Source organism: Chaetodon trifascialis, chromosome 9, assembly GCF_039877785.1.
Source record: "Chaetodon trifascialis isolate fChaTrf1 chromosome 9, fChaTrf1.hap1, whole genome shotgun sequence".
Classification (NCBI taxonomy): Eukaryota; Metazoa; Chordata; class Actinopteri; order Chaetodontiformes; family Chaetodontidae; genus Chaetodon; species Chaetodon trifascialis.
In genome coordinates this window covers 6,179,624-6,201,783 of record NC_092064.1, presented here as the reverse complement: position 1 = coordinate 6,201,783, position 22,160 = coordinate 6,179,624, and the positions used below count along the sequence as shown (strand labels likewise).

Sequence of the window (22,160 nt, the reverse complement as noted above, 5' to 3'; positions counted from 1 at the left end):
ATGTAAGTCAGAAAGGATTTGCAAATCAATGCATTCTGTTTTACACAGCATCCCAACTTGAGTTTGTAAATTTAGTAGCTGTTCTCGAGCATTCAACCGTATAACAAAGGGGCAAACTCCATCTTCCTCCACAGATGGAGTTTGCCCAGTTGTCATAGAAATGTCATTGATGTTCGAATTTCCATTTTTGTGTGAGCACTTGGAGAATTTGTTGTTCCATGCTTAAACGCTGAGGTTTAAATGTTCTTCTACAACTCCATGACAGTTGGGCAATTTTCCACCTGCTGATGAAAAACAAGTGATACCATTTAGATTTCCATAACAGCTCTCCTGAAATGGTTGGCTTTCTGTATGTTTGTCTTCTGACAGTCACTGCAGGCTTTTATTGTCCCAGGATGGACCCTGAGGCCTGTTTGACACTGAGTATCAGGAAAGACCCGTCAGTATTCCTGTCCTGTATCGGTCAACCCCTTGTTACAAGCATCGTGGGCAATGGAAATTGGACGGTGGAGCAAGAACGACTGACTGGACAAGAGTGGCTGAAAATTGGAAACGGTGAAATTGAGAGCAGCCATGAAACAAAACGAGTGTATCCAGAAAAATGTGATAAACATTTAAAAATGTGAATGGCAAGATGGGCCTCAGGTCACCTGGGACATGCAGAGTACATGTGAAGAGATGGAAGGGCTGGAAACTGAGGATGGGAGGATTGAAAGGAAGGGAGGGCGAGAGAAGGAGGTTGTGTGTGTGCGCATGCGTGTGTGTGTGTGCACGCTCAGAGGCCTTGTTAGTTATTGATCCCATTTAATAATCCTTAACCACAGTCTGCTCCCCTGAGGGCACTTAACTCTCCCTCTCCCTCCCTCTCTCTGGCTCTTACAACCCCTCTCTGCCTCCCTTTTACTTTCTGCTTGCCTCCTGTTCCTCGGCTGCTTCTTTATGTGCCTGCATCTCTTCCTCACGTCTCGCGTAGGGTGGCTTCACTCTCAAAGCACCGCCAGGGTCAAGGTGAAGTGAGGCTAAAGACCGACACTAAATCCCAGCAGTAAAGGGTGTAATTCTGTGCTGGTGCATTTGTTGCTATTGAGTCGAATCAGTCGTCTCTAAGAGGCCTGAACTCATTCAAAGCACACCGGGCCAGATACAGACTCTGTAAAGGTAACACAGGTCTTTTGTGGATTGAGATCCACATGTTCAGACTGTTACAGTTCAGACTTTCTGAAGTGTGCTCTGAGGAGTTTGCCACTGGCTTTACTTGCCGGAAGACTTCTTTGTTTTTCCCCACTGGCATAGTGGAAAATTGGCCCATAGAATTGTCACCTTTTCATGTTTCTCAGCTCAAGTGTTGCCTTTATAAAACCCCCAATTCCAAAAAGTTGAGGCGTTGTGTAAAACATTAATAAAACCAGAATGGAATCATTGCAACGAACTGTTTCATTCCAAAGCAAACAGTTTTACAGAATGTCCTCCATCATATGTTTCGCGAAGTGGTGAACCAAGCTCCATCCTTGCTTTGAACGACTGAGCTGTTCCAGGATGCCCCTTTCATACCCAATCATGATACTATCACCTGATACCAATGAACCTGTTTACCTGTGGATTGTTCTAAACAGGTGTTTTTGGACTCCACATCTTTCCCAGTCTTTAGTTGCTCCTGTCCCAACTTGTTGGAAATGTGTTGCTGCATCAAATTCAAACATTAAACATATTGTCTTTGTACTGTTTTCTATTAAGTTTATGTCAAAAAAAGGGATGAGCACATTACCACATTCATCCATTCTTGTATTTACGCTTCCCGCAATGTTAAAGCTTTTTTGGAATTGGGGTTGTGCATTTATATCCTATACTTTAAATTCATTTTTGGTAAGGATGAAGGATGAAGTCAGTGCTTCTTCATTGAAGACCAGAGACCCTGAAATAAGTCTTGGTTTGATTCTGTTCATAACCCAACAAAGATATGATCTGTGTTAACCACTCATCAGCCTTTAAAAAAAGGCCCTTAAAGGGACACACTTGTGAAAACATTTGGTCTACTATATAATGTATTCTGTGGCTGTGAAGGAGATTTTAAAAGTTTGAAAAAATAACCCTGAGGATGTCATAGTGATGTTATCAGGGTTATCTCAGCTTAGGCTTGAGACTTAATGAAAGACGTCTAATGAAGGCAGCTGTCGCTAATTAAAGTTAGTTCCTTGAGTAACTTGATGACAGACCAAAATTAACCTGTACCTACTCTGTACGTGTCAAAGGTCATCTGTTAGGGTTGAACCTCCACTCTCTAACTCTGCTGTACAACCACAAGTAGAATGAGTGTTTTTATAATTCCCGCAATAGAGTGATTTGTGTTTTCTCATGTCACATCAATTTCCAAAGTCAGAACCTCTCTTTCAAACTTTGATTCATATTATTTCCAAAATTTGAATGAGAACCTTTAGTATTTGTCATCTACAAACTCATGAACATGTCAAACAGGAAATATATCACATTTAGGAAATAATATAATTTCCTGGGATCTTTAAAGCTGCAGCCATTTATTGTTCTGGCCACCAGGGAGCAGAACAGCAGAACAAATTAACACACCAATTCTACGATATTATCACCATTTTAATGTTGTTATGGTGAGTTTGTTGCCTATTTGCACACCTGGCACACACAAAGCAACATTAGCATTCATTTGGTGTTTTTGTCCACCCCAACAAATGAAAATCCAAAATCCACTCTCCTTTTAGCTCTTGGCTCTTTAGCTGTTAGATATCTGACACTCTTCCTAATCACTAACTTGGGCAGGTAGGTAACAGTGGGAAACATCTGCCTGCTGCTGTTGCTGCTGCTGCTGGAAAAAGGGATGATGAGCAAATTTGCTGGACTTGAAAACTAAAACAATGAGCTAAAACAGGCTGAAAAGCCCCGTAGAGGTGCAGTGCAGAATAACCGAGTGTCCCCTTTCACATTACACACAATAACTTAATTCACTGTTAACATAGAAAATATTGATTAGTGCGGCTTTAATGATAATATGCTCAGAGATCTATAAAAATGGCTTCTTTTTAAAAAAAAAAGTAAGAGCACAAATTCTGACATCAGCTTTCATCTAAAGACTTTTTCATCTCAAAAACCCATTGCTGTTAAAGTCACACCTCGTCTTCTGTTGTTGCAGTAAAGATGCACGCTGTCCTTGTAATGCTGATGGAGGGATTCATAAGAGGGACTAAACTTTGAATTCCATAGAGACTCTGAGTATTGACTTACAGGACCATCAGGTCCATATTGCGGGGACACAAATGGTCACATAATGGTACGATGAACATAACAGTGATGTTCGCCATAAGCCGGAGCCATCTCCGTAACTAGCTATGATCCCACTTGAGCATTTATCGGACATGCTGCCAAGCCTTTTTTTCTTCAGGATCATTAAACTAGATGATCCTGAATTGTTATGTTATTCCTGATATTCCTGACCTCGCCACCTGAAAGCTGAGATGACCACGATCACAGCCGAATAAGCACCGTCTCTGCTTCTACGTGTCAGCGCTTCATTTTTCATCCCATTTGCAAAAATCAAGGATAATTAATCCATAATGTTCGACCAAAGCGCTGGTGAATTATCAGAAGCACAAACACATGAAATGATGGATTAAAAGATGAATGCGCATGAATACACAAATGAGGGCATGAATAAAAGTGGTAAACAAATGAGCTGAAGGATGGAGCGAGCCGGGAGGAGCGAGAACAATCGGCCAAACAATCTCTGCGGGCTCCTTTTAGTCCTTTAGCTTTGTTTCCTCCTCGTCTCTAAACGAGCTCCTTTAATCTGTCACTCGCTCCCTCATGCTTTTGTTCTCCTCTTTATTTCGATGGCAGAGCTCATTTCAGCTGGATGATCTAATCAATAATTACTATCCGGGCCGCACACACACACGTATACACGTGCACAGAGGGAGTCACATATAAGCAATACTCCCTCGGTAATGAATACACAGCGCTGGAAGATATTCTAAAACACAGAATACATATATTTGCTCAGTCTATTATGACCCAACACATGAACATCCTCTCCTCCTCTCTCTGTCACACCCACACCCACACACACACACACCATTTGTCATCGCTGTCACCCAGTTTGCAGTGGCTTTGTTTTTGAGAGCCAGTTTGGAAATGTCAAGCTTTTCAAGATTTATTTTGCTGCTGCGGCACGTCAGAGAAATTAATAATCATCCTATAAGTTTTGACCCACATCATCACTCAGCTCTCTCTCTCTCACACACACACACACACACACACACTTTCACACACTTTAATTCCTCATCATGCTTAGCACTTTTTTTTGCATGATTCTCTTTTTCTTCTTTTTCTTAACAAATGCAGAGACTCTCCTCCAAGGGTGTGCCTGTGTGTCCGACCGCTGAACAGTTTTTTCATTTCATGAATATGTCAGAGTCTAATCCAAGCAATGGTTCATAAACTTTTCACTGCAGCACACACGCACACACACGCACACACACACACACACACACACACACACACACACACACACACACATACACATACACGACACACACACCAAATACGCCAAATAAACAAAGAAAGTTCCTAATTTGAGGGTTATGTTAACTTCTCCACAGAACCTTTGTGTAGTTTATTTGTGGTATTGCGTGTGTGTGTGTGTGTGTGTGTGTGTGTGTGTGTGTGTGTGTGTGTGTGTGTGTCTGCACATGTGTGCTGTATGTATATTTTCATGTGTACTCTATGTATATATGCGATGCAAGCGTGTGTGTGTGCCGCCTGCCTCGGGCTCCGTGTGAAATAATAGTGTGCACACATCTTTGGATGGAGTGAACAATACTTAACAGGGCCACGATAATAAGTATTAAAATCACTGGACCTGAAAGAAAACGTGGTGAGACTCTTAATTACCAGAGAGAGAGGGACAGAAAACTAGAAAAAAAAAAAATCCTTGAGTGGGTTTTAAAAACATCATGATGAGGGAGATGGAGGTGATGAGGGAGGGGAATAGATGGATTGCGTGTGTGCGTGTGTGTGTGTATTGAAACACAAAGAGAGATTGAGATGGATCAGGAAAGAGAGAGAGAGAAATACTCTGCACTCTAATGCTCCTCTCTCTTGCTGGGTTGTATTGAAAAGAGGTGGGGGGCAGGCCACAATCATGCACACCCTGCTGTGGTTTTTGTACTCTCTGATCTCACTTTCTCCACGTCTAGTGCAGCATCTCCTGCACACACACTCACTCACACACCCGCTGGAGTGAGCCCCTTATTCCAGGATGTCATTATGAGGCACCCTGGCAGACTAATCATCACTTCCTCTTCAATCATGTTCTTTTTCATTGGACACGTTTTGCCCCCTAGAACAAATGAGTTTGAAATGACATACAACCTTTTCAGACCTCTTGATTTTGATCTCCTGATATGAATGTAAGAGAATGAAGCCTTTGTCTGTTAATGGATATAGAGATGATGGGTGTCTTCTGTGGGCTGTTGTCGCATGTGGACATTTTCAATGCTAAGTTGTAGTAGGGGGTGATAAACCACATGTTTGTTCCTGTCTTTCATGCATTTCTACTATCAAATGAAAGTAAAGATGCCATAAACTAACACCATGAATGGCTTTCTTAGCACCAAGCTCACTTTGCTTATTAAATTAATCTCTTTGATCTCCAAAACTTCACAGTGTCCTGCTCCAGAGGGATTACAGTTTCCTGAGAGACATCAACATCTGGAACCCCTTTGTCACGATTGGGGTTTATTCCTCCACTCTCTCTGCTGCCATGAGCAACCTTATCGGAGCCTCGCGCATCCTCTACGCCCTGGCCAGGGATGACTTGTTTGGTAGGTAGCACAGCCAGTTTCTGCTGGGGACAGATGTCCTCTGATACTGCTGTCAGATGGCCTATTTTGAATGTTTATCACATGACTTCAGACTTAAAAGATGCAGATTTGCAGATGCTTTTTTTGAAAATAGTTGATATCATTTCAGCTTGGACCAATTAAGTGAGACCTCACCATCAGCTCCCCGTTCTAGTCACCAACCTTTAATCCCTCAGTGCTCTGTTTGCTTTCAGCTAATGGCTCAGTCGCTAAGATACTAAAGTATGGCACTTACTGTGAGTATTAATATCTTAAATTGTGTCATTCTTTGAAAATGAAAGTACTCCAACACTTTAAATATAAAGGCCCAGTCTACTTCCAGTAAATGCAATCCATGACCAGTCAGATCTTGAGTTTAAAATCTCCCTCTTAATGCAAGTGAAAGAAATTTCCCAGTGGAATGAGTTAAAGACCGTCTGCACTCGACTGTTGTTTTAAGACAGGCTTGAAAAAATGTGAACTTATCCTTTCATATCCGGCTTCCAAGGCAGATGAGCATGTTGAAGTTTCCCTGCAGAAGTGGAGTGAGTCATTAGTTCATATTTCGTGTCTCAAATGTGTAAAAAAAACAAAACAAAAAACAAATATGCTCTACGTCATATGTGAAATATCATTTATATCAAGCTCAATGAAAGGTTTGGTGATTTTCTGAATCTCACCTGCAGGTTAAGATATCAATAAGGCTGACTAGGTCTTATCATAGTATATACACTTCAGATAGAACAAAATACTTTTTTGCCCACGTGTTTTTTTTTTTGTCATTATTTTTTGGGTTATCCTGTACATTTATTGGATGGGCATGCAACAAAAGTCTGTTCAGACCTTTGTTTTCATTTTCTTTTCCATTCTTTACTATTTCTACCTCTTTTTCATACACACAACAAAGTGCCCTGTGAATGCCTCAGAACAGAGACTGCCCGATAGTCTGTGGCCTTATTCCCATTGGTGTAATGCAAAGACAGATATTTGGACAGAGATCAGGAAGACAGTGGGATGGAGTCATGACCAGGCTTTAACAGCAGGCTTTTTGCCCTATGTTCAGGTCAGCCAATCCAAACAGGTATAAACACTTGCCCCCAGACATGGTTTGATACTGTAAAAACTCTCTTTTGAATACTGAACCTTTAAGGCTATATTGACTGTGTGTGTGTGTGTGTGTGTGTGTGTGTGTGTGTGTGTGTGTGTGTGTGTGTGTGTGTGTGTGTGTGTGTGTGTGTGTGTGTGTGTGTGTGTGTGTGTGTGTGTGTGTGTGTGTGTGTGTGTGTGTGTGTGTGTGTGTGCTGGATTCTAAGAAACTAATTAAGCAACATAACTGAATGCTTCTTGCATGTTTTAACGCAAAAGTACCTCCCTTTGTCGTGTTAGTTATGAAGTTTTCCCGCAGTCATTCCCATATCGAGCGAGCGCAGCATTCATGTGATTTGCATCCCTCCCTGCCTCTCTGTGTGAATCCATGCTGCCTGCTGCTTTGTCATTATTAATGACTGTGAGCAACTTCCTTATCCCACCCCGTGCTCCTTTGTTAAGTCTATTGCAAATTGATTTGGCATGTTTCTGCCCGTGTGTGTGGCCACGCACGCGGGTGTGTCAGGGGAGGTAAATGGCTGTATTAGTGTGCGTTCCTCTGTGGAGTGATCAGATGGCAGAGGCAGATGACTCTTGCTCAGCTGTCTGTTCGCAAACAGCCAAAGGGTTAACTTAGATTAATCTGTTTCATTAAGACTCAATGACGGGGGAACCGTAAATGTGTAATGTTCTTGTAGGGGGAATGAAAAGGTGAGTATGACCACACCGTGTGCATGACTGCATGTTGGTCTTGTTGTTGTCATGTGTGCATGCCACTCACAGCTTAACCTTGCCACTGTCCTATGCTAACGGAGTGATGGATACGTCCCTCTATAACTCTCTAATCTCTAACTCCTTCACCTCTGTCCTGCCTCTCTCCGTCCTCTCCATCACTCAGCCTACTCCTCTCAGCCGCATTGATTTGACTGAAAAGTCTCGCTGATTTAATTCAAGTCCTTCATCAGCTGTGAAATTTATTCTTGAACTTGGATTCCTCGTCCACAAATAGTCACCTCCCTCCTCATGAGTTGGCCTTCTTTTCTTTTTTTGCCATGTCTTTTTCTGTCTCTGTTGTCTGTCTTTCACGGTGGTTGTGCAACCTCTACTGTGCAGACCTGCCACGCCATTCATCACAAATGTCAGCACCATCATGAGATGAAATGTCATGTTTGCAAAAATGAGAGGCTGTATGTAAATGATTTCTCTCCCAGTGAACCCCACAGCCATATAAGGTATTAAATAAAGTTAAGTGTCAGCTCACTTTGTCTCCCTCGCTGTCTCGCCCGCCTGCCCGCCCGCCCACTCACTTTCCCTCTCCATTCTTGGCTAGATGTGTAGTTAATTACACAAATTTAATTTAAATGTCAGTAAAATTAGAAATTGCCGTCCCTAGTCCGAGCTGATCTGGTCTGTAAAATCCCTGCCACTCAGAGGTCTGATGCTCCATGCACTGGTTTGTATCTGTTGCTATAGGAAACACAGGAAAAAGGAGCATGGTGCCTGTGTTTTGATACACTTTTAGCTGCTCTGTCCTCAAGATGAAGCTGTTTCAATTTTCCTTACAGCTTTAAACTAGTCCAGACCTTTAATTAAATTTAGAGGGTTATTTTTAGTCCATATTGTTACTGTAGTTCACGTCTTCTAAGATGGCTCATTAACAACTGAGTTTTTCATTAGCTGGAGTGTACAAATACACAATGGAATGCGCTGGTGCGGGATGTTATTTTCAGGTACTGGAGATATGATGATATGTGATCCAGGGAGGCCCAGTTGAACTGATGAGAGTCATGAGTTTGACGGCTTGTCACATGTCAAAACTCTACGCAGTGGTTTAAAGTCCTATGAGACAGGATTTTATATCTCTGGAGAGTTATCAGTGACAGTCATTTTATCTTTGACTGCAATGATTGGGACGGAAAATGATAGAAAGATGCTGTTCACATTACAAAGTAATCAACCAGAAAGGTGTGCTTGCATGTATTTGATTGGCCGCTGCAGTAACTTGAGGGATGAGGCAGCCTTGAAGTACAATTTTTTTGTTGACTGATCTTTTTATTTTCCCAGGAGCCAAAGCAGTGGTCCCATTCAAAGAAGGAGAGGGCTGTGTTTTTCACACAGCGCATTGTCATGTCTGAACCAGTCAGGTTACAAAGTAGACTAATTTACTAAGAAATAGCGCCATTCAAAGATGGAAAGATCAAACTCTGCCTTCATGTGAATGAAAAAAAATATTCCAAAGTTTATTTGAAGTTAAGTTAGTGAAGCTCAGCACAGAAACACTGTCTGTGGAAGCACAAAAAACTGAATTTTGTATTAAGCAACTCTGGAAAATACGCACTTGATGGCACATCTGCAGGAACGGGCATTGCTTGTTAAAAATCCTGCAGGAGAGAGCAGACACGGGATTGAAAAACTGTTCCATGCACACTTTCATAATTCTGTTTTGTATGAATCACTGAGAAATGTCCACTGGCAACAGACTTTACATGCCAAGTGAATACGTTTTCGTGGAGGCTTTCGTGGGACGCAGTGTCAGAAATCATCAGGAATAGCAGTGAGGAGGAGGTGTCAGGAGAAGGGCTGAAGTTAAACTGTGCAGGTGTGAACTAGTGCAGGTATTGACTAGTGAACAAGCATCTATTTGAGGGATCCACAAGGAGCGTCTACCTGCTATTTCAGTTCCTCCACACCCACAGCGTGTTCAAAACTTTCCAGTGTTGGGAGAAATGCCAGCTGACATTTCATGGAGCATGTTGCCAAGGAAATTCTTCATTAAATCCAAGGATGGTCATTCGTTGCATTCATTCTTGCTTTGATTAAACCTTTCTGTCCACGTATGCATCCAGGGTTTCACTGATGTGGGTATTAAAGGTCACTGCTGATATTTTTATGTGAAAGCTGCTGCGAAAGAGTATTCTGGGCAATTTTCAGGGTCATAATTCTCTGAAATCTGAAGTGTTTGTTGTTTTCACTAAGATTATTTTTTCATCCATGTAGGTAAAGTGTTATCTCCAGCTAAGAAGACATCCCACACTGGTAACCCCTGGGTCTCAGTGCTCATCTCCTGGTTCCTTGTGCAGGTAATTGGAGACATACAAATGTAGAGTGATGGAGATGGTCAGTAAAGATGTTTGACACCTGACAGAAGTTACTGGTTAGCCATTAAAGGGGATATCCCAGCAAATCTGCCAGTTAAGGCATCAGATCTCAAAGTAGTGACCGATGACTTATTCAGTTCAAAAGTTCCTGTATTTTGATCTGATATGGTGAAATCACATTTCTTCTTCAGACACAATTCCACTCATTTTCTCCTTTCAGCTTCACATTTTGTCCAAATTTCAGACTTTACTTCCCTGAATTAGGACAACATTTGCTATCTGGCTGTATTAATTCAAAGAACACTTTGCATTCACTCAGTTGATGTGGTGTGACCGATGTGCTTAAAAATGTAGAGCTTCAAGGGTCAGGAATTCAGATACAACACTGGCTTTAGACTTTGTTTTAAATATTTCAGTGAAATCGATAAATCAGGAGACATTCCTGCAGAGCTGTGGGAGCAATGAAGCTCAGGACTAAAGGAAGGAAGAGAGGCTTCAAACAAGCTGCTGTTATTTGTGGGTAGTACATGCAAGGCTGGAGATGTAGTGGGACAAAATCAGCCTGAGCTCCTGTTGTTTGGACTGTGAAGTCTTGTCATAGATACTTTCCTCAGGCAGGAAGATCAGAAAGTCCTGCTGTTTAACTCCAGAGAGTTCCTCCTTCAAACAGGAGCGATTCATTCTGAGGAGAAACTACGTCAGCTTGGGCAGTTTGGTTTCTTTGTTTCCTGTGACTGCCAGTCTGCATCCACGCATGCCCGTTACTATACTGTTCTTTAATTTGTACGTTTGTGTTGAACGAGCAGTGCTTGAAGCTTTCGTCGACTAATGTGTTCCAAAAAAGTGCTCCAGGGCCACTGAGTTCTCTTGGGTTCAATAGTTTTCACTGAATTTCCCAGAAAAGTAATTGTATTGTTTGCCACTAGACAGATGTTACAAAAGGGAAATGTTCTGTTTTCCACTGTCTGCATCTAAAACTGCATCCTTTCTCCTCTTAATCAATAACTTTGAACAAAAAAAAAAAACATTTAGTTGATGCAATGGTCAACATTTCCCCTCATACAGCAGTGTGGTGTCTGTAGTTTGATGCTGCTGCACGGTCTGTAGTCAGGCAATTTCTAACCAAAAAAGTAGCTTTTTTTCTTACCAGATGAAATTTTCTGCAAATCAACTTCAGGATACACCTTTTCTTAACACAAAGAACGTGAGAGCCAGGAATAAAATGACATATCACAGTTAAAGTGCCATGGCAGCAAGTGTACCCTTAGTTCCAAATTTAGACTTAGGAGCTGCGAGAGGAGCTTTTCACACCGACGTCAGCGAGCACCCTTCGTCAGAAGCATAGCTTGGACCCATTCCATTTTAATGCCTTATAAGTAATTAATACAATTTTGAACTGAATTCTGAAAGCAATGGGAAGTGAGTGAAGGGATGCTAAAATTGGAGAAATGTGTTCTCTTCTAATAAAGCCAAGCAGCTGCATTTTGGGCCAAGTGAGGAAGATTTAGTGCTTCTCTACTGAGTGCTCTTCAATATAGTTAGTAGTGTAGTTCCAGTAATCAGCATAGAATGAATGAAGGCATGTATAACATGCAGTCCCTATCTAGGCTGGTTTTGTCAAAATCAGTGGGAGGAGTGCAGAGTTGTTGTTTCAGGATCAGACCGAGGCCAGGAATACAGTACTGTCTTATTCTTACTCTGACGAAGAGGCCGAAGAATCTTCCTGTGGTGTTTTTCTCTTCTATTGTGGCTTCTAAGTAGGGGAAAGAAGTCAATTTAGACTGAGTAGAAAATATTGGCAGAAGGGAGGAGGGTGAGGATAGAGAGACAAAGAGGAGGAGGTGGAGGAGGAGGAGGATCTTAACAGCAAATAGGCCTGACTATCCCATCATTATCAGAGGTGAGTGTTAAAGGCTGAATGGCTTGTCATTATTTGCGCTCTCTCTCTCTCTTTCTCACTCTCTGTCCCGCGCTCGTCCTCCTCTCCTCATCCCTTGCCTCTCTCCAGGAGCGGAGGAGGAGCAATTAGATGGAAATCGTTAGCTGAGCCGCCGTCACCATCAGAGATCATTGACTCTCTCTCGTCCTCTTTCTCTCTGCCTCTTCCTCCGCCATTTGAATGATTCACTGATGACAAAAGTCTGATTGTAATCTCGCCTTGAACACTCACACACTGCAGGATTGAAGAGAGAGGAGGAGGGGGAGGGAATGAGCCAAGGTTTTTTTATTGGACTTTAAAGTAAAGGGAAAATAAGCAAGAACTGCAAGAATGAGCGGAGAAGAAAAACAGAAAAAGTCAAGAGAAGTTTGAAGGGGGTAGAGCTGGATCGCTGAGGTGAAAGTGAGCTGCATTTTGGCACAAGTTAATGTGATGGAAAAGATGGGCATTGTACATGATGACATTGAAATTGCATATATGCCAGTCACATTTATTGAAGAATTCACAATCTGTGATTGCGAGAATGAAAGCAAATGTGGCCAGAACTCACAGATATTTCAATTGAGCCACGTGGTCTCTTCCCAGTTTGACGTGCTCAGAACACCTCCACAGGGAGGTCTCCCGCAGACATCCTTATTAGACACCTGAACAACCTCAACTGACTTCTTTCAACACTGTGGAGAAGTGATTGTACTCCAGCTCCTTCCTGATTTCTGAGCTCCTTATTCTACAGGGGTGAGTCCAGCCGCCAAGCCAGGAAAACCCATTTTGGCCCTCTGAAACAGTGATCTCATTCTTTTGGTCTTTACCTAAAGCTCCTGAGTATAGGCGAGGGTTGGAATGTAGATATCCTCACCACAACAGTGCAGCGAAGCATCTGCATTAATGCTGACACAGAGCCAGTGTGCCCTGGGATTCATCCCCACTGCTTCACACTCTTGAGATCGCAGTCTGGTGAATTCAGAATAACCACATGAAGAGAAAGTCGGCCTGGAAGTTAAGTCTTTACAAGGTGTGACTAAATGTCCGTGGAGGATCATTATTGTGTGTCTCATATTTAAAAGTTGCTGATTATAAAAAGTCTGGCTTGCCACATCAAAAATATTGTACTCAGGTTGCTTTTTCCATAATGTTTGCTAACGAACAAGCTACTCTCTTGGTCAGTTGCTAGCTTGCGTGTGTTGAAATGCCAACATCGACGAAGAGCATGTTCACCGTAACGTTGCTGGAATGGACTGTAGAGCAGGGCTGCCCACAGTGGAGCCCGCTGCAAGCTTTGATGAGGCCCACAAGATGTTTCTCACTTTAAATACGCTCGTTAGTTATGTACGATCCCTGATTATGAATCATTTTTCATGATCTCAGCACAGACCAACACTGCGCAGCCAAATGTATTTCAAACAAAGCCGGCGAGAAGACTTCTATTTTAGAGATTTGAATTCCAAGTCAGCTTATTTTCAAGCAATCCGTTGATGTACTGATATCCGTCATCACTACGACTCTACACATGCACGACAGCAACGTGCAGAGACCAGTGAGCTGCTATCATTTTCCTCTGGAGAGTTTGTCAAACAGTGCCTCTCTTCAGCTGCTGAGTTAATGTGTTCCTCTCAGGCAAGGGTGTTCTCCCAAACCAGCTTGTCATGGAATACAGTAACGTGCCACAAGATAAGCCAAGTGACATCAGTGAGGAAATAAAGGCAAAATCTGCTGAATTTGCAGCCTTTCCAATAGCGTGATGACAGAACTGATATTTCAGATTCAGTGCTGGTTTTGAAGCAGGGTGAAAGCTTTGACTCCACTCAAGAACTGGCTGGTATCGACACACTGTGCGGCACCATGAAAGGGGAGGTTTTGTTTGCGGATTAACACAGATAGAGCCTCTGCAGTGGCTGGGAGGAAATCTGGCCTCGCCACATTTGTATCACAAACGGTCAGCACATACTAGCACTATTTTACTGTTTTAGATTTGTTATCAGTGAGATATGTAGGAATTAGATGACTTACTAATCCTGGGAATCAGTCTGTAAATTCTAAAACTCTTTACAGCCCTTTGTCACTGAGGGGAGAAAGGACAATTGAGTGAGGGACACAGGATAGAGGGGGAAGGTTAAGGTGCGATTCACTGTACCTGAGGAGTTTATGGTATAGTATGAACCCTGGGAAACAGGATGAGTGAACTCCCCCAAATGGTCATTGCTTTTGAAGGAAAGATTTATCATTACCAGGTGTCTGTGACAACCATTTGTTGTCAAGTATAAAAGCCAAGACATTGTTGAGATCTGGAGAGAACACTCTGCATGAGTCTTCCCTCCATGCTGCATGTATTAAAGAGACCTGATTCATCACACCGAGTCTGTAATTCTTCAGAGAATTAGCAACTCTCAACAAGCAACACGGAGAATTTCCCTTACAGATATTCTGGAGTTTATATAGTGACTTTGCTGTTGTGAACACAAGTGCATCTTTAAAATTCTAATAGATGTTTTTCTCATTGTTAGCACTGCTTTGTATAGCAGATCTGATTATCACTGACAGGCTTTTATGTGTTGCTTGAACAGAGCTCAAATAGAAAAATAAAGCATGCATCATGGGAATGGGCCTGGAGGCTGCATGTTCATCATTTTCAGGCAAAAGAAATCGTTACCTTTTTGGCCCATCACCAGTTTGCACCCCTGAGAACAGTTGTGTGCCAAATCCATCGGGCTGAGAGACGCCCAAGGTTATCAAAACAGTCAGCAACATATGCTCAGAGGCTCTCTGACACCACCAGCTCAAGGACCTGTTGGATGCGATGGGAGCACAGTTTGGTGGTGTGCTGAACCACCAGGAGGTTAGGTGGCTGAGTCGCAGAAAAGTACTCAAGCAATGAGAGATTTCCTCAGCAGTAAGGACAGAGATGCTCAAGTAGCCTTGGATGAGCTGGCTGACCTGGCTTTTGTCAACATCACAGGTCTGCTTAATGTGTTGAATGCTCAGCTTCAGGGACCAGATCATCACTCAGTTACTGTGAGGGCATAAAGAAACATCTATAATAACTTGGACCTATCATACAGTGCAGTATAATAATATCTTATTATTGTACTGTACTGTACTGTGTGGTCATAATTCACAGTACAGCAGAGATACATGATTAGAAATTGTCTTGTAGTTGCATGAATTAGTCAGAGAGGTACACGTGATGAAAGAGAGGCTGTCTGCTGCACTTCTCAGTGACCCGGCCCAGGATTTCACAGACACTTTGAGGATGTCAGCGACCATGCAGCAGACTTGGAGTTGTTTTTCCAGCCCTTCACCATCAGCGTTGACGGCTCAACTTCAGATGGAACTGACTGAGTTTCAGTGTGACTCAGAGCGCAAAAAGAATTCGAGCTCTCTTCACCCAAAGATGTGATACAAATGTGTCCCAGCAGACAGGTACTAGGCTCAGATGCTGACTAACCCTACAGTGCAGTACTGTACAATAGGCATTTGATTTTGGCCATAGCCCACCATTAAATTTCAGTTTTGACCCTTCAAGGGAAAATATTTGGGCGGCTCGGCACTTGGAACTTCCCCCAAACTGATGTACAGGTGTGACCAAGCCTCACCACTTTTCAAACTTACACCACAACTGAGCCATTTCTACTTCAATACCTGAAAGTAACCATTTGCATTGTTGACCTACTGGCAAAAAGAATAGATACAGACTCAATTCAGGGAAAACAAATGTCACCAAAGTGTGTTCAATATCTGAACTGTTAACTAACCTTTATGTTAAAGTTGCCACGAATTAAGTCATTTTGGGCTCCGATAATCATCAAAAATCTTTGTATTGAACATAAATGCTGATGGTAAAATTCAGATTTTCTTCATTACTTCTCAATCATCTGCTTACTGTAACAATTTCCTTCATTAGCCCTGCTGTATCTGTGTATGAAGCCAAACACAGCATGTTCCAATGGTTACGCATAACCCGCAGACATTTCTGTAAAAGTGTTGCCTTTTAGTCCAAAGCATTACTCAGCTGCTTCCCCTCAATTCTTCTTATTTAATAAAAGTGTCTGTGTGAGCTCTCTTATTTCAGGGAAATTTATGGCAATATATGCACACTGCTTTCCAGTAAAAACAGTCTTTCAAATCGCCACACAAAAACATGCCCAGGAGAGATTTAGTGTGCGGGTGTCTATGCTCACACACACACACACACACACACACACACACACACACACACACACACACACACACACACTTTGTGCGCTATGACAGCAGTTGTCCATGCTGGCCTGTGTCTGAGTTAATGGCTAATTAATGCTCTGGTAGAGGCAGCTCTCAGGGGAGCGCTGCAGAGACACCCACTGACTTTGACTGCCAGAGGTCAGAAACGCTCTCTTACCCGCCTTCTCTTTTCTCTCGTTCTTTCTTTCTTACCCCTCTCTTTTTTCAGTCCCGTCTTCTCCTCTGTTCTTCTTTGGCTCTCTTCTTCTCCATCCTCATTGCTCCCTCGGTTTATCATTTTCTCTCTCTTTCTGACCGCCTGTCAATAATGTGACATCATTAATCTCTATTCTCCATCATTACCTTCTCTCCTCTCTCTCCCCTTCAGTTTACATCTGCTTCATGGTCACAAAGTTAATGCTCATAGAGTTGCTGCTTCCCCCCCACAATAAACACCAACGATGTGCCCTTGAGTTCAAGAAAATATACTCCAACTACAGTGGAGTTTCTCAATGGTCAGTTGTGAAATGCATGATAATTGGAGAGAGAGTGTACAGCGTTGCAGTTTCCTCCTTGTTCTGTGCAGTCAGTCTCAGTAGCTTTCATAGAGATAAAGAAAGCACGCTTGATGAAACACCCACAGAAGATGTTTCAGTCGGTACAGAAGAACTAACGACGGCCTTTGAATGAAAGATTAAATGTTTATGCACGCTTTGTGTTCCTCCACCAAAATAAGAAGATATGGTACACATTGAATGGAAGGTTGTTATAATGGCTTTGTTCAAGCCATTGCAAAATTCAATACGCAATTTTTGGTAATGAGCGTCATTTACACACTGAATGAATAGTTAAGCCACAGTTCTGATGATGGGCACAGCTGACCATGTGTCAGCTTTGGATAATGGACTTCAGCTGATTTGGGACATTCATGTTTGTTTACTGTTCAAGAATCTTGGTTCTAATTATTGCTTGAATGTTGATGTATGTATCAACAAGTAAGAAATTTATACATATGACAACTTTAATGTGGGGGAATGTAGCAGAAATCTGATTTAATGAATATACAGATATCTGATTAAGCTATAGGTTGATGCAAATCAATGATGAAACTGTGATTTCCTTGAAACTACTGCAGTTCTGTAATTTCAAAAGCTCTACCAACCGTTAATGCCTGATGTGGCGATAGGTCAACTGATGATGTGTGTTCATGATGTGTTTGCAGCTTATTGCACTACTTCTTACTTTGCTACTTCGAATATTATAATTGTGACCATATTGTGGTTAATATTAAAGCAAAACGTAATGCCGATGAAACAGTGGAAGCTCTTGCTGCTCTCGCTCTTGCCTTTCACATGCATAGTAACTGGCATTGAGTCGCACACAGCCCTGTTCACACATTCTGATGTCAGGGAACATGGCAGGGACTTCTAATGGTTTCATCATTTCCCTCCTTTATTAGAAGTCACCTGCTACTCCTCAGTCAGAAGAATACATTCATGTACTGTCAGTGTTATCAGACTTACGACTCCAAATCAGGCACTTAGAATTGGAAATGTACTGTAGCTTGACTTGGCTGTGCCGTCATGTCGCTGCCGTAGCTAACATAGCTGACTGCGTGCTCCTAAAAAGCAGCCGAGATGCAATCTTTATTAAATCTAACACATTAGCCTCAATCAGTGGCTCCCAAAGTGAGCCTGGGGGCCACCTGTGGTCCTACACTGGTCCGTTAGAAACGTAGAACAATTTCATTTTAGCAGTGTCTTGCTCCCCAGATGATAGTCAAATCTATCCTTGCTGTCACCTTCCAACTACAGCGCAGGCAGATAATCATATCTAACAGCAGGAAATCTTCTTAAGGTTTCTTGGGACCAAAATGGACTAATGTTCAATTATCTGGGGTTCCTTGACTCGAGAAATGTGTGGAACCTCTGGCCTTGATAACAGCTTACTTAATGCCCCCATGTGTAGAATTTTTAATTACAACATTTTTCAAATTTTTTTGGATGACACAAGTTTTTATTTGTTTTAAAAAAAGGACAGGTCGGGCTTGCTGCCATTCCCTCTCAGTGGTGAGGGTTCAGATCTGATAACCAGTTCCGGTTCACAGTTGGCAAAAACACCCTGATTCATGAAGCACGGAGGATAATGAGTCTATTGGAGAACTTTTTATTTCTTGTCATTCTTTTTTTTAATTAAAGAGGAAATGAGCCATTTCTCAAACAATCAGGTAGCAGGCTTCTCAGTTTTTGCCAGATAGGACCTTGACTGGTGGGTTTGAGGTGTTGTGGGGCATCCATGTCTGTGACTGTTCATGACCGCTGAACAAAACCAACAGACTGGAGTGTTTTACGTCAGTTTTAGAAGAATCTCTCAGTTAAACTTTTGTGAATCTGTAAAGGGATCAAAATATTTGGGGAAAGTAACGTGTTGTATATCTTCAGCTTCACATTTAATTTTCAAGTTGTAACTACTGGATGTGAAAATTCATCAGGCTACCTCTAAAAGCTACAGTGTTTTATTAGAAGAGATTAGAGATCTAAATTGAATATGGAATTGAGCTTCAGTTATGTCTACTTTAGTTATTTTCTTCCAAATGAGGTTCAAAAGGATTCGATTTCACTCAAAAAGCACAAGAACATGTGCTTCACTTATTATATTTTAGAGGCCTGTTGTTGGGAGGGAAAAGCAGGTGCGTGCTGGAAAAGGTCATATGAAAAAGGCATTAAAATGCGCTTCTGTGTCCCACTTTGGAATGACATGTCGCTGTGAATATTAATCCCCTCTGCCTTTTCCCTCCTCTTCTGTTTTGTTCTGTCTTTTCTAGCTGGTGCTGTTTTCAGGGAAGCTCAACACCATTGCCAGTATTGTGACCATTTTCTTCCTGCTGGTGTATGCTGCCGTGGACCTGGCCTGCTTGGCTCTGGAGTGGGCATCTGCACCCAATTTCAGGTACACACGTGTCACTTACTTAACTGAAACACACAGTTTACCCGTCGCAATGAAGGCCTGTGGTCAACACCCCGCGATGTGACTTTCTGCAGCACGTTTTCCTCACTAAACACTCTCCTTCTCTTCTTTATTTTCCACCTCTGCCATTGTTTATGTATGTGTGTAAGAAGGTGGTTGTTTGCCAGCTGGATGCTGCTATGGTGACAGTGTACAAATAAAAGACATAAAACTGGCCAGTGCTTATAGCCCCATATTGGACAGGGACCAACAATAAAACAGACTGTGTGTTTGTTTTTGTGTGGGCGCAGCCTGAACTGGGTGCTCAAGTAACAGCGCATGGAGGTGCTTAGAGATTTAAATTTACAGTCTTTGTGCATGTGCATCGGTGTGTGTGTGTGTGTGTTGTTTGTATTCTTAGGACATTTGGAATGATCCTGATTTATAAAAGCTCCCTGAAGCCGTTTTCACACAACTGCAGTATAACCTGAGGACGGTGTTAGTGTGTATGTAGCTTGATGATCACATCATGGCATCAGCACGGCATTTGATTCACTCTGTGATTTTCTCATTGAGTTGTTCCAGATTTTCTGTGTGATGTTGGTGGTGTCAGACAGAAAATGTGTTCTATCTTCACTATCTTTAATTTGAAAATCTCCACATCCTGTAAGCTGTATTGTTTTTTTCTGAAGACATACCATCCTCGATTAATCTCCTCCACTGGCTGTGAAATACATTTGAACACGATAACAGCGACTGTTTTTATTTGTTAGGCAGGAGAAGCTCTTTAAACACCATGCAGCATTTCTTTGTTATGACAGGTTGCCTCCAGTGGTGCTTTGGGTGTTATACAGTTATCTGCAGTGATAGCAATGAGTGGTAAGACGTGAGCTTCCCACATCAAGGACGCATCCGTCAAGTCCGGTTGAAATCAGGATACAGCAGCCGAGAGTGTAAACATACTGTACATGTGGAAAACAAAGAGGTTGAGAAGTAATTCTCAGATGAGTGAGTTCCTCTGGTAATACTGATTCTCTGTACGATGGGATTCAGTCAGGTGTTGCTCTTCTGAATATTTCGCAGGATGACGTTAGTTAATTGATGCTGCATATTGGGCTTTGGTCTCGTCTTTGGGCATTGAATGCCTCTCTTGAAAGGCATGCACACAGAGTGCTGACACAAACCCCTGTTGTCTTACCTGTGAGATGAGGCTCTTCAGCAGCAGCAGCTTCCTTTGCTTTGTGTTTGAATGTGAGCACGGTGCAGATGTTTGAGCACATTCTCTCGTCACATTTTAAAGAAGTTGATCAATGGAACAGTATCCCCAAAAAAGAGCGGCCCCTTTTTTTCCACACATTTCTGTGTGACTCACCACTGACGTCTTTTTCAGTGCTTATTAAACGGCAGTGCAGCTGCACGGCAAAAACGTTTTTGTTATAAGCCCTGGAATCGCATATTTGAGAAAAATGGAAATGTCTGTCCCTATGTTTTGTCCTCCAATGAGTCTTTGTATCAGGGGTTCTCAAACGTCTCACACAAAGGTCCCCATCTGATTTTTGTTCAGCGTCAGAGGTCTGAAATGACTGGCCATAAAAAAATACTGTTGAATCTTGTCATTAACATCACGTCTCTTGTGATTGGACCAGCATGAAACCGAAGCAGACGAGGTTCAGGCAGTTAGTCCATACTTATTTCTGACTCAGACATATTCAATACTCAGACATTTACAATAGTCATTGTGTCCTAGAGAAAAGGAGAGACATCCTGTATTAATGTGTGAACCTCATTTTGGGGGTCTAAATTACCACAGAAAGTTTTGGAATTGTTCTAGTAGATCACCTCAGCCAGCAGCTCTGAAATGGGCTGCAACGTAATCCTTAGGGACAAATGCACCCATCAGACACTGAAATTTCTTTTTTTTTGCCACTGACAGACGCAGATTTTTATTCTACACACACGCGCGCTGCTGTGTGCTTGTGTGTCAAACTGTTGTTGTAAAGTATCCTTCTGCCAGCTAGAGACTCTGCTTTTAGTTTTTGTGTTTAACAGTTTATTTGAAATAAGTTAGCTAATAGATAAATTATTTAAATTACACCATATGGCCTTGGTGTTGATAACATGCAGCCTACATTTCAAAAGAAGACATTTTTCAGGGCATAAAACCGATGATCTGTTGATGTTTATAAATCAAGGCTCGACAGTCTAACAGTGGCATAGCTGAAAAAAAGAATTCAAATTGAATCCGGACCATAAAATTGAAAGTCATATTGAATCCTGGATTTGGAGAATCGGCACTCCTAATATCTTGGTGTCTAAATGACTAATAGGTACAAAAAGTTTCGGAATTGGTTCAGTGGATCAATCAGCCAGCTGCATGAAACAGGTTGCAGTGTAATCCGTGTGTTTGTTTTTGCCACTGACACACTCGGGGTGTTATTCTAAGTGTCTGACAGCATTGTGGAGAGGATCCCTGCAGAGGTGGACCTTTTTGTTAAAGAGTAAGATCCTTTTTGTTTAACCAGAAATAGCTGTTATGGCGTAGAGCTGATAGTCATGCAAACTTAAGGTGCCAGCAGGCTATGACTGCTGGAACAGACCGAAGCTTATCGAAGGGCTAGCCACTGTTAGTCATGCAGGAAACACTGGATTTAATGCTTAGCCTGTTATCTCCTCAATTCTACAGCTTTCAGCTCATTTCAGAAACCTGATGTATTATTTTGACGTAAAGGAGTTTGAGGAAAGCTTCCCCTGTGGGAAATAATGAACTGGCATGAATGTGACACACTTTTCAATTATTCACCCACAACAGTTATTTCAAAGATTTCCCTCTTTTAAGTGCAAGCAGTGGTTTTTGATTGCCAAACACCTGAAACCACCTCAAAATATAGTGATAAGTTCTTGGAAAATTACATTTTACAAGGTTTTTGTAAAGTTTTCAAATCTGAAATTGGCTTATCGTGCATCATTTCCTGTTTGTACAGGACAAGATGCATCAATTTGAACTGCCACAAGAGTGCACTGTCAGCCTCA

At 42.1% G+C, this 22,160-nt stretch overlaps 1 protein-coding gene across 1 annotated transcript in view; it reads left to right on the top strand.

Moving 5' to 3' along the window:
• LOC139336913 (solute carrier family 12 member 9) overlaps positions 1-22,160 on the top strand; it is a 63,397-nt gene that overhangs the window by 19,153 nt on the left and 22,084 nt on the right. Inside the window, exons 7-9 of the mRNA XM_070971223.1 lie at positions 5,689-5,846; positions 9,948-10,030; positions 19,009-19,133. Coding sequence (XP_070827324.1) covers positions 5,689-5,846; positions 9,948-10,030; positions 19,009-19,133 — 366 coding nt within the window. The remainder of the gene's footprint in view (positions 1-5,688; positions 5,847-9,947; positions 10,031-19,008; positions 19,134-22,160) is intronic.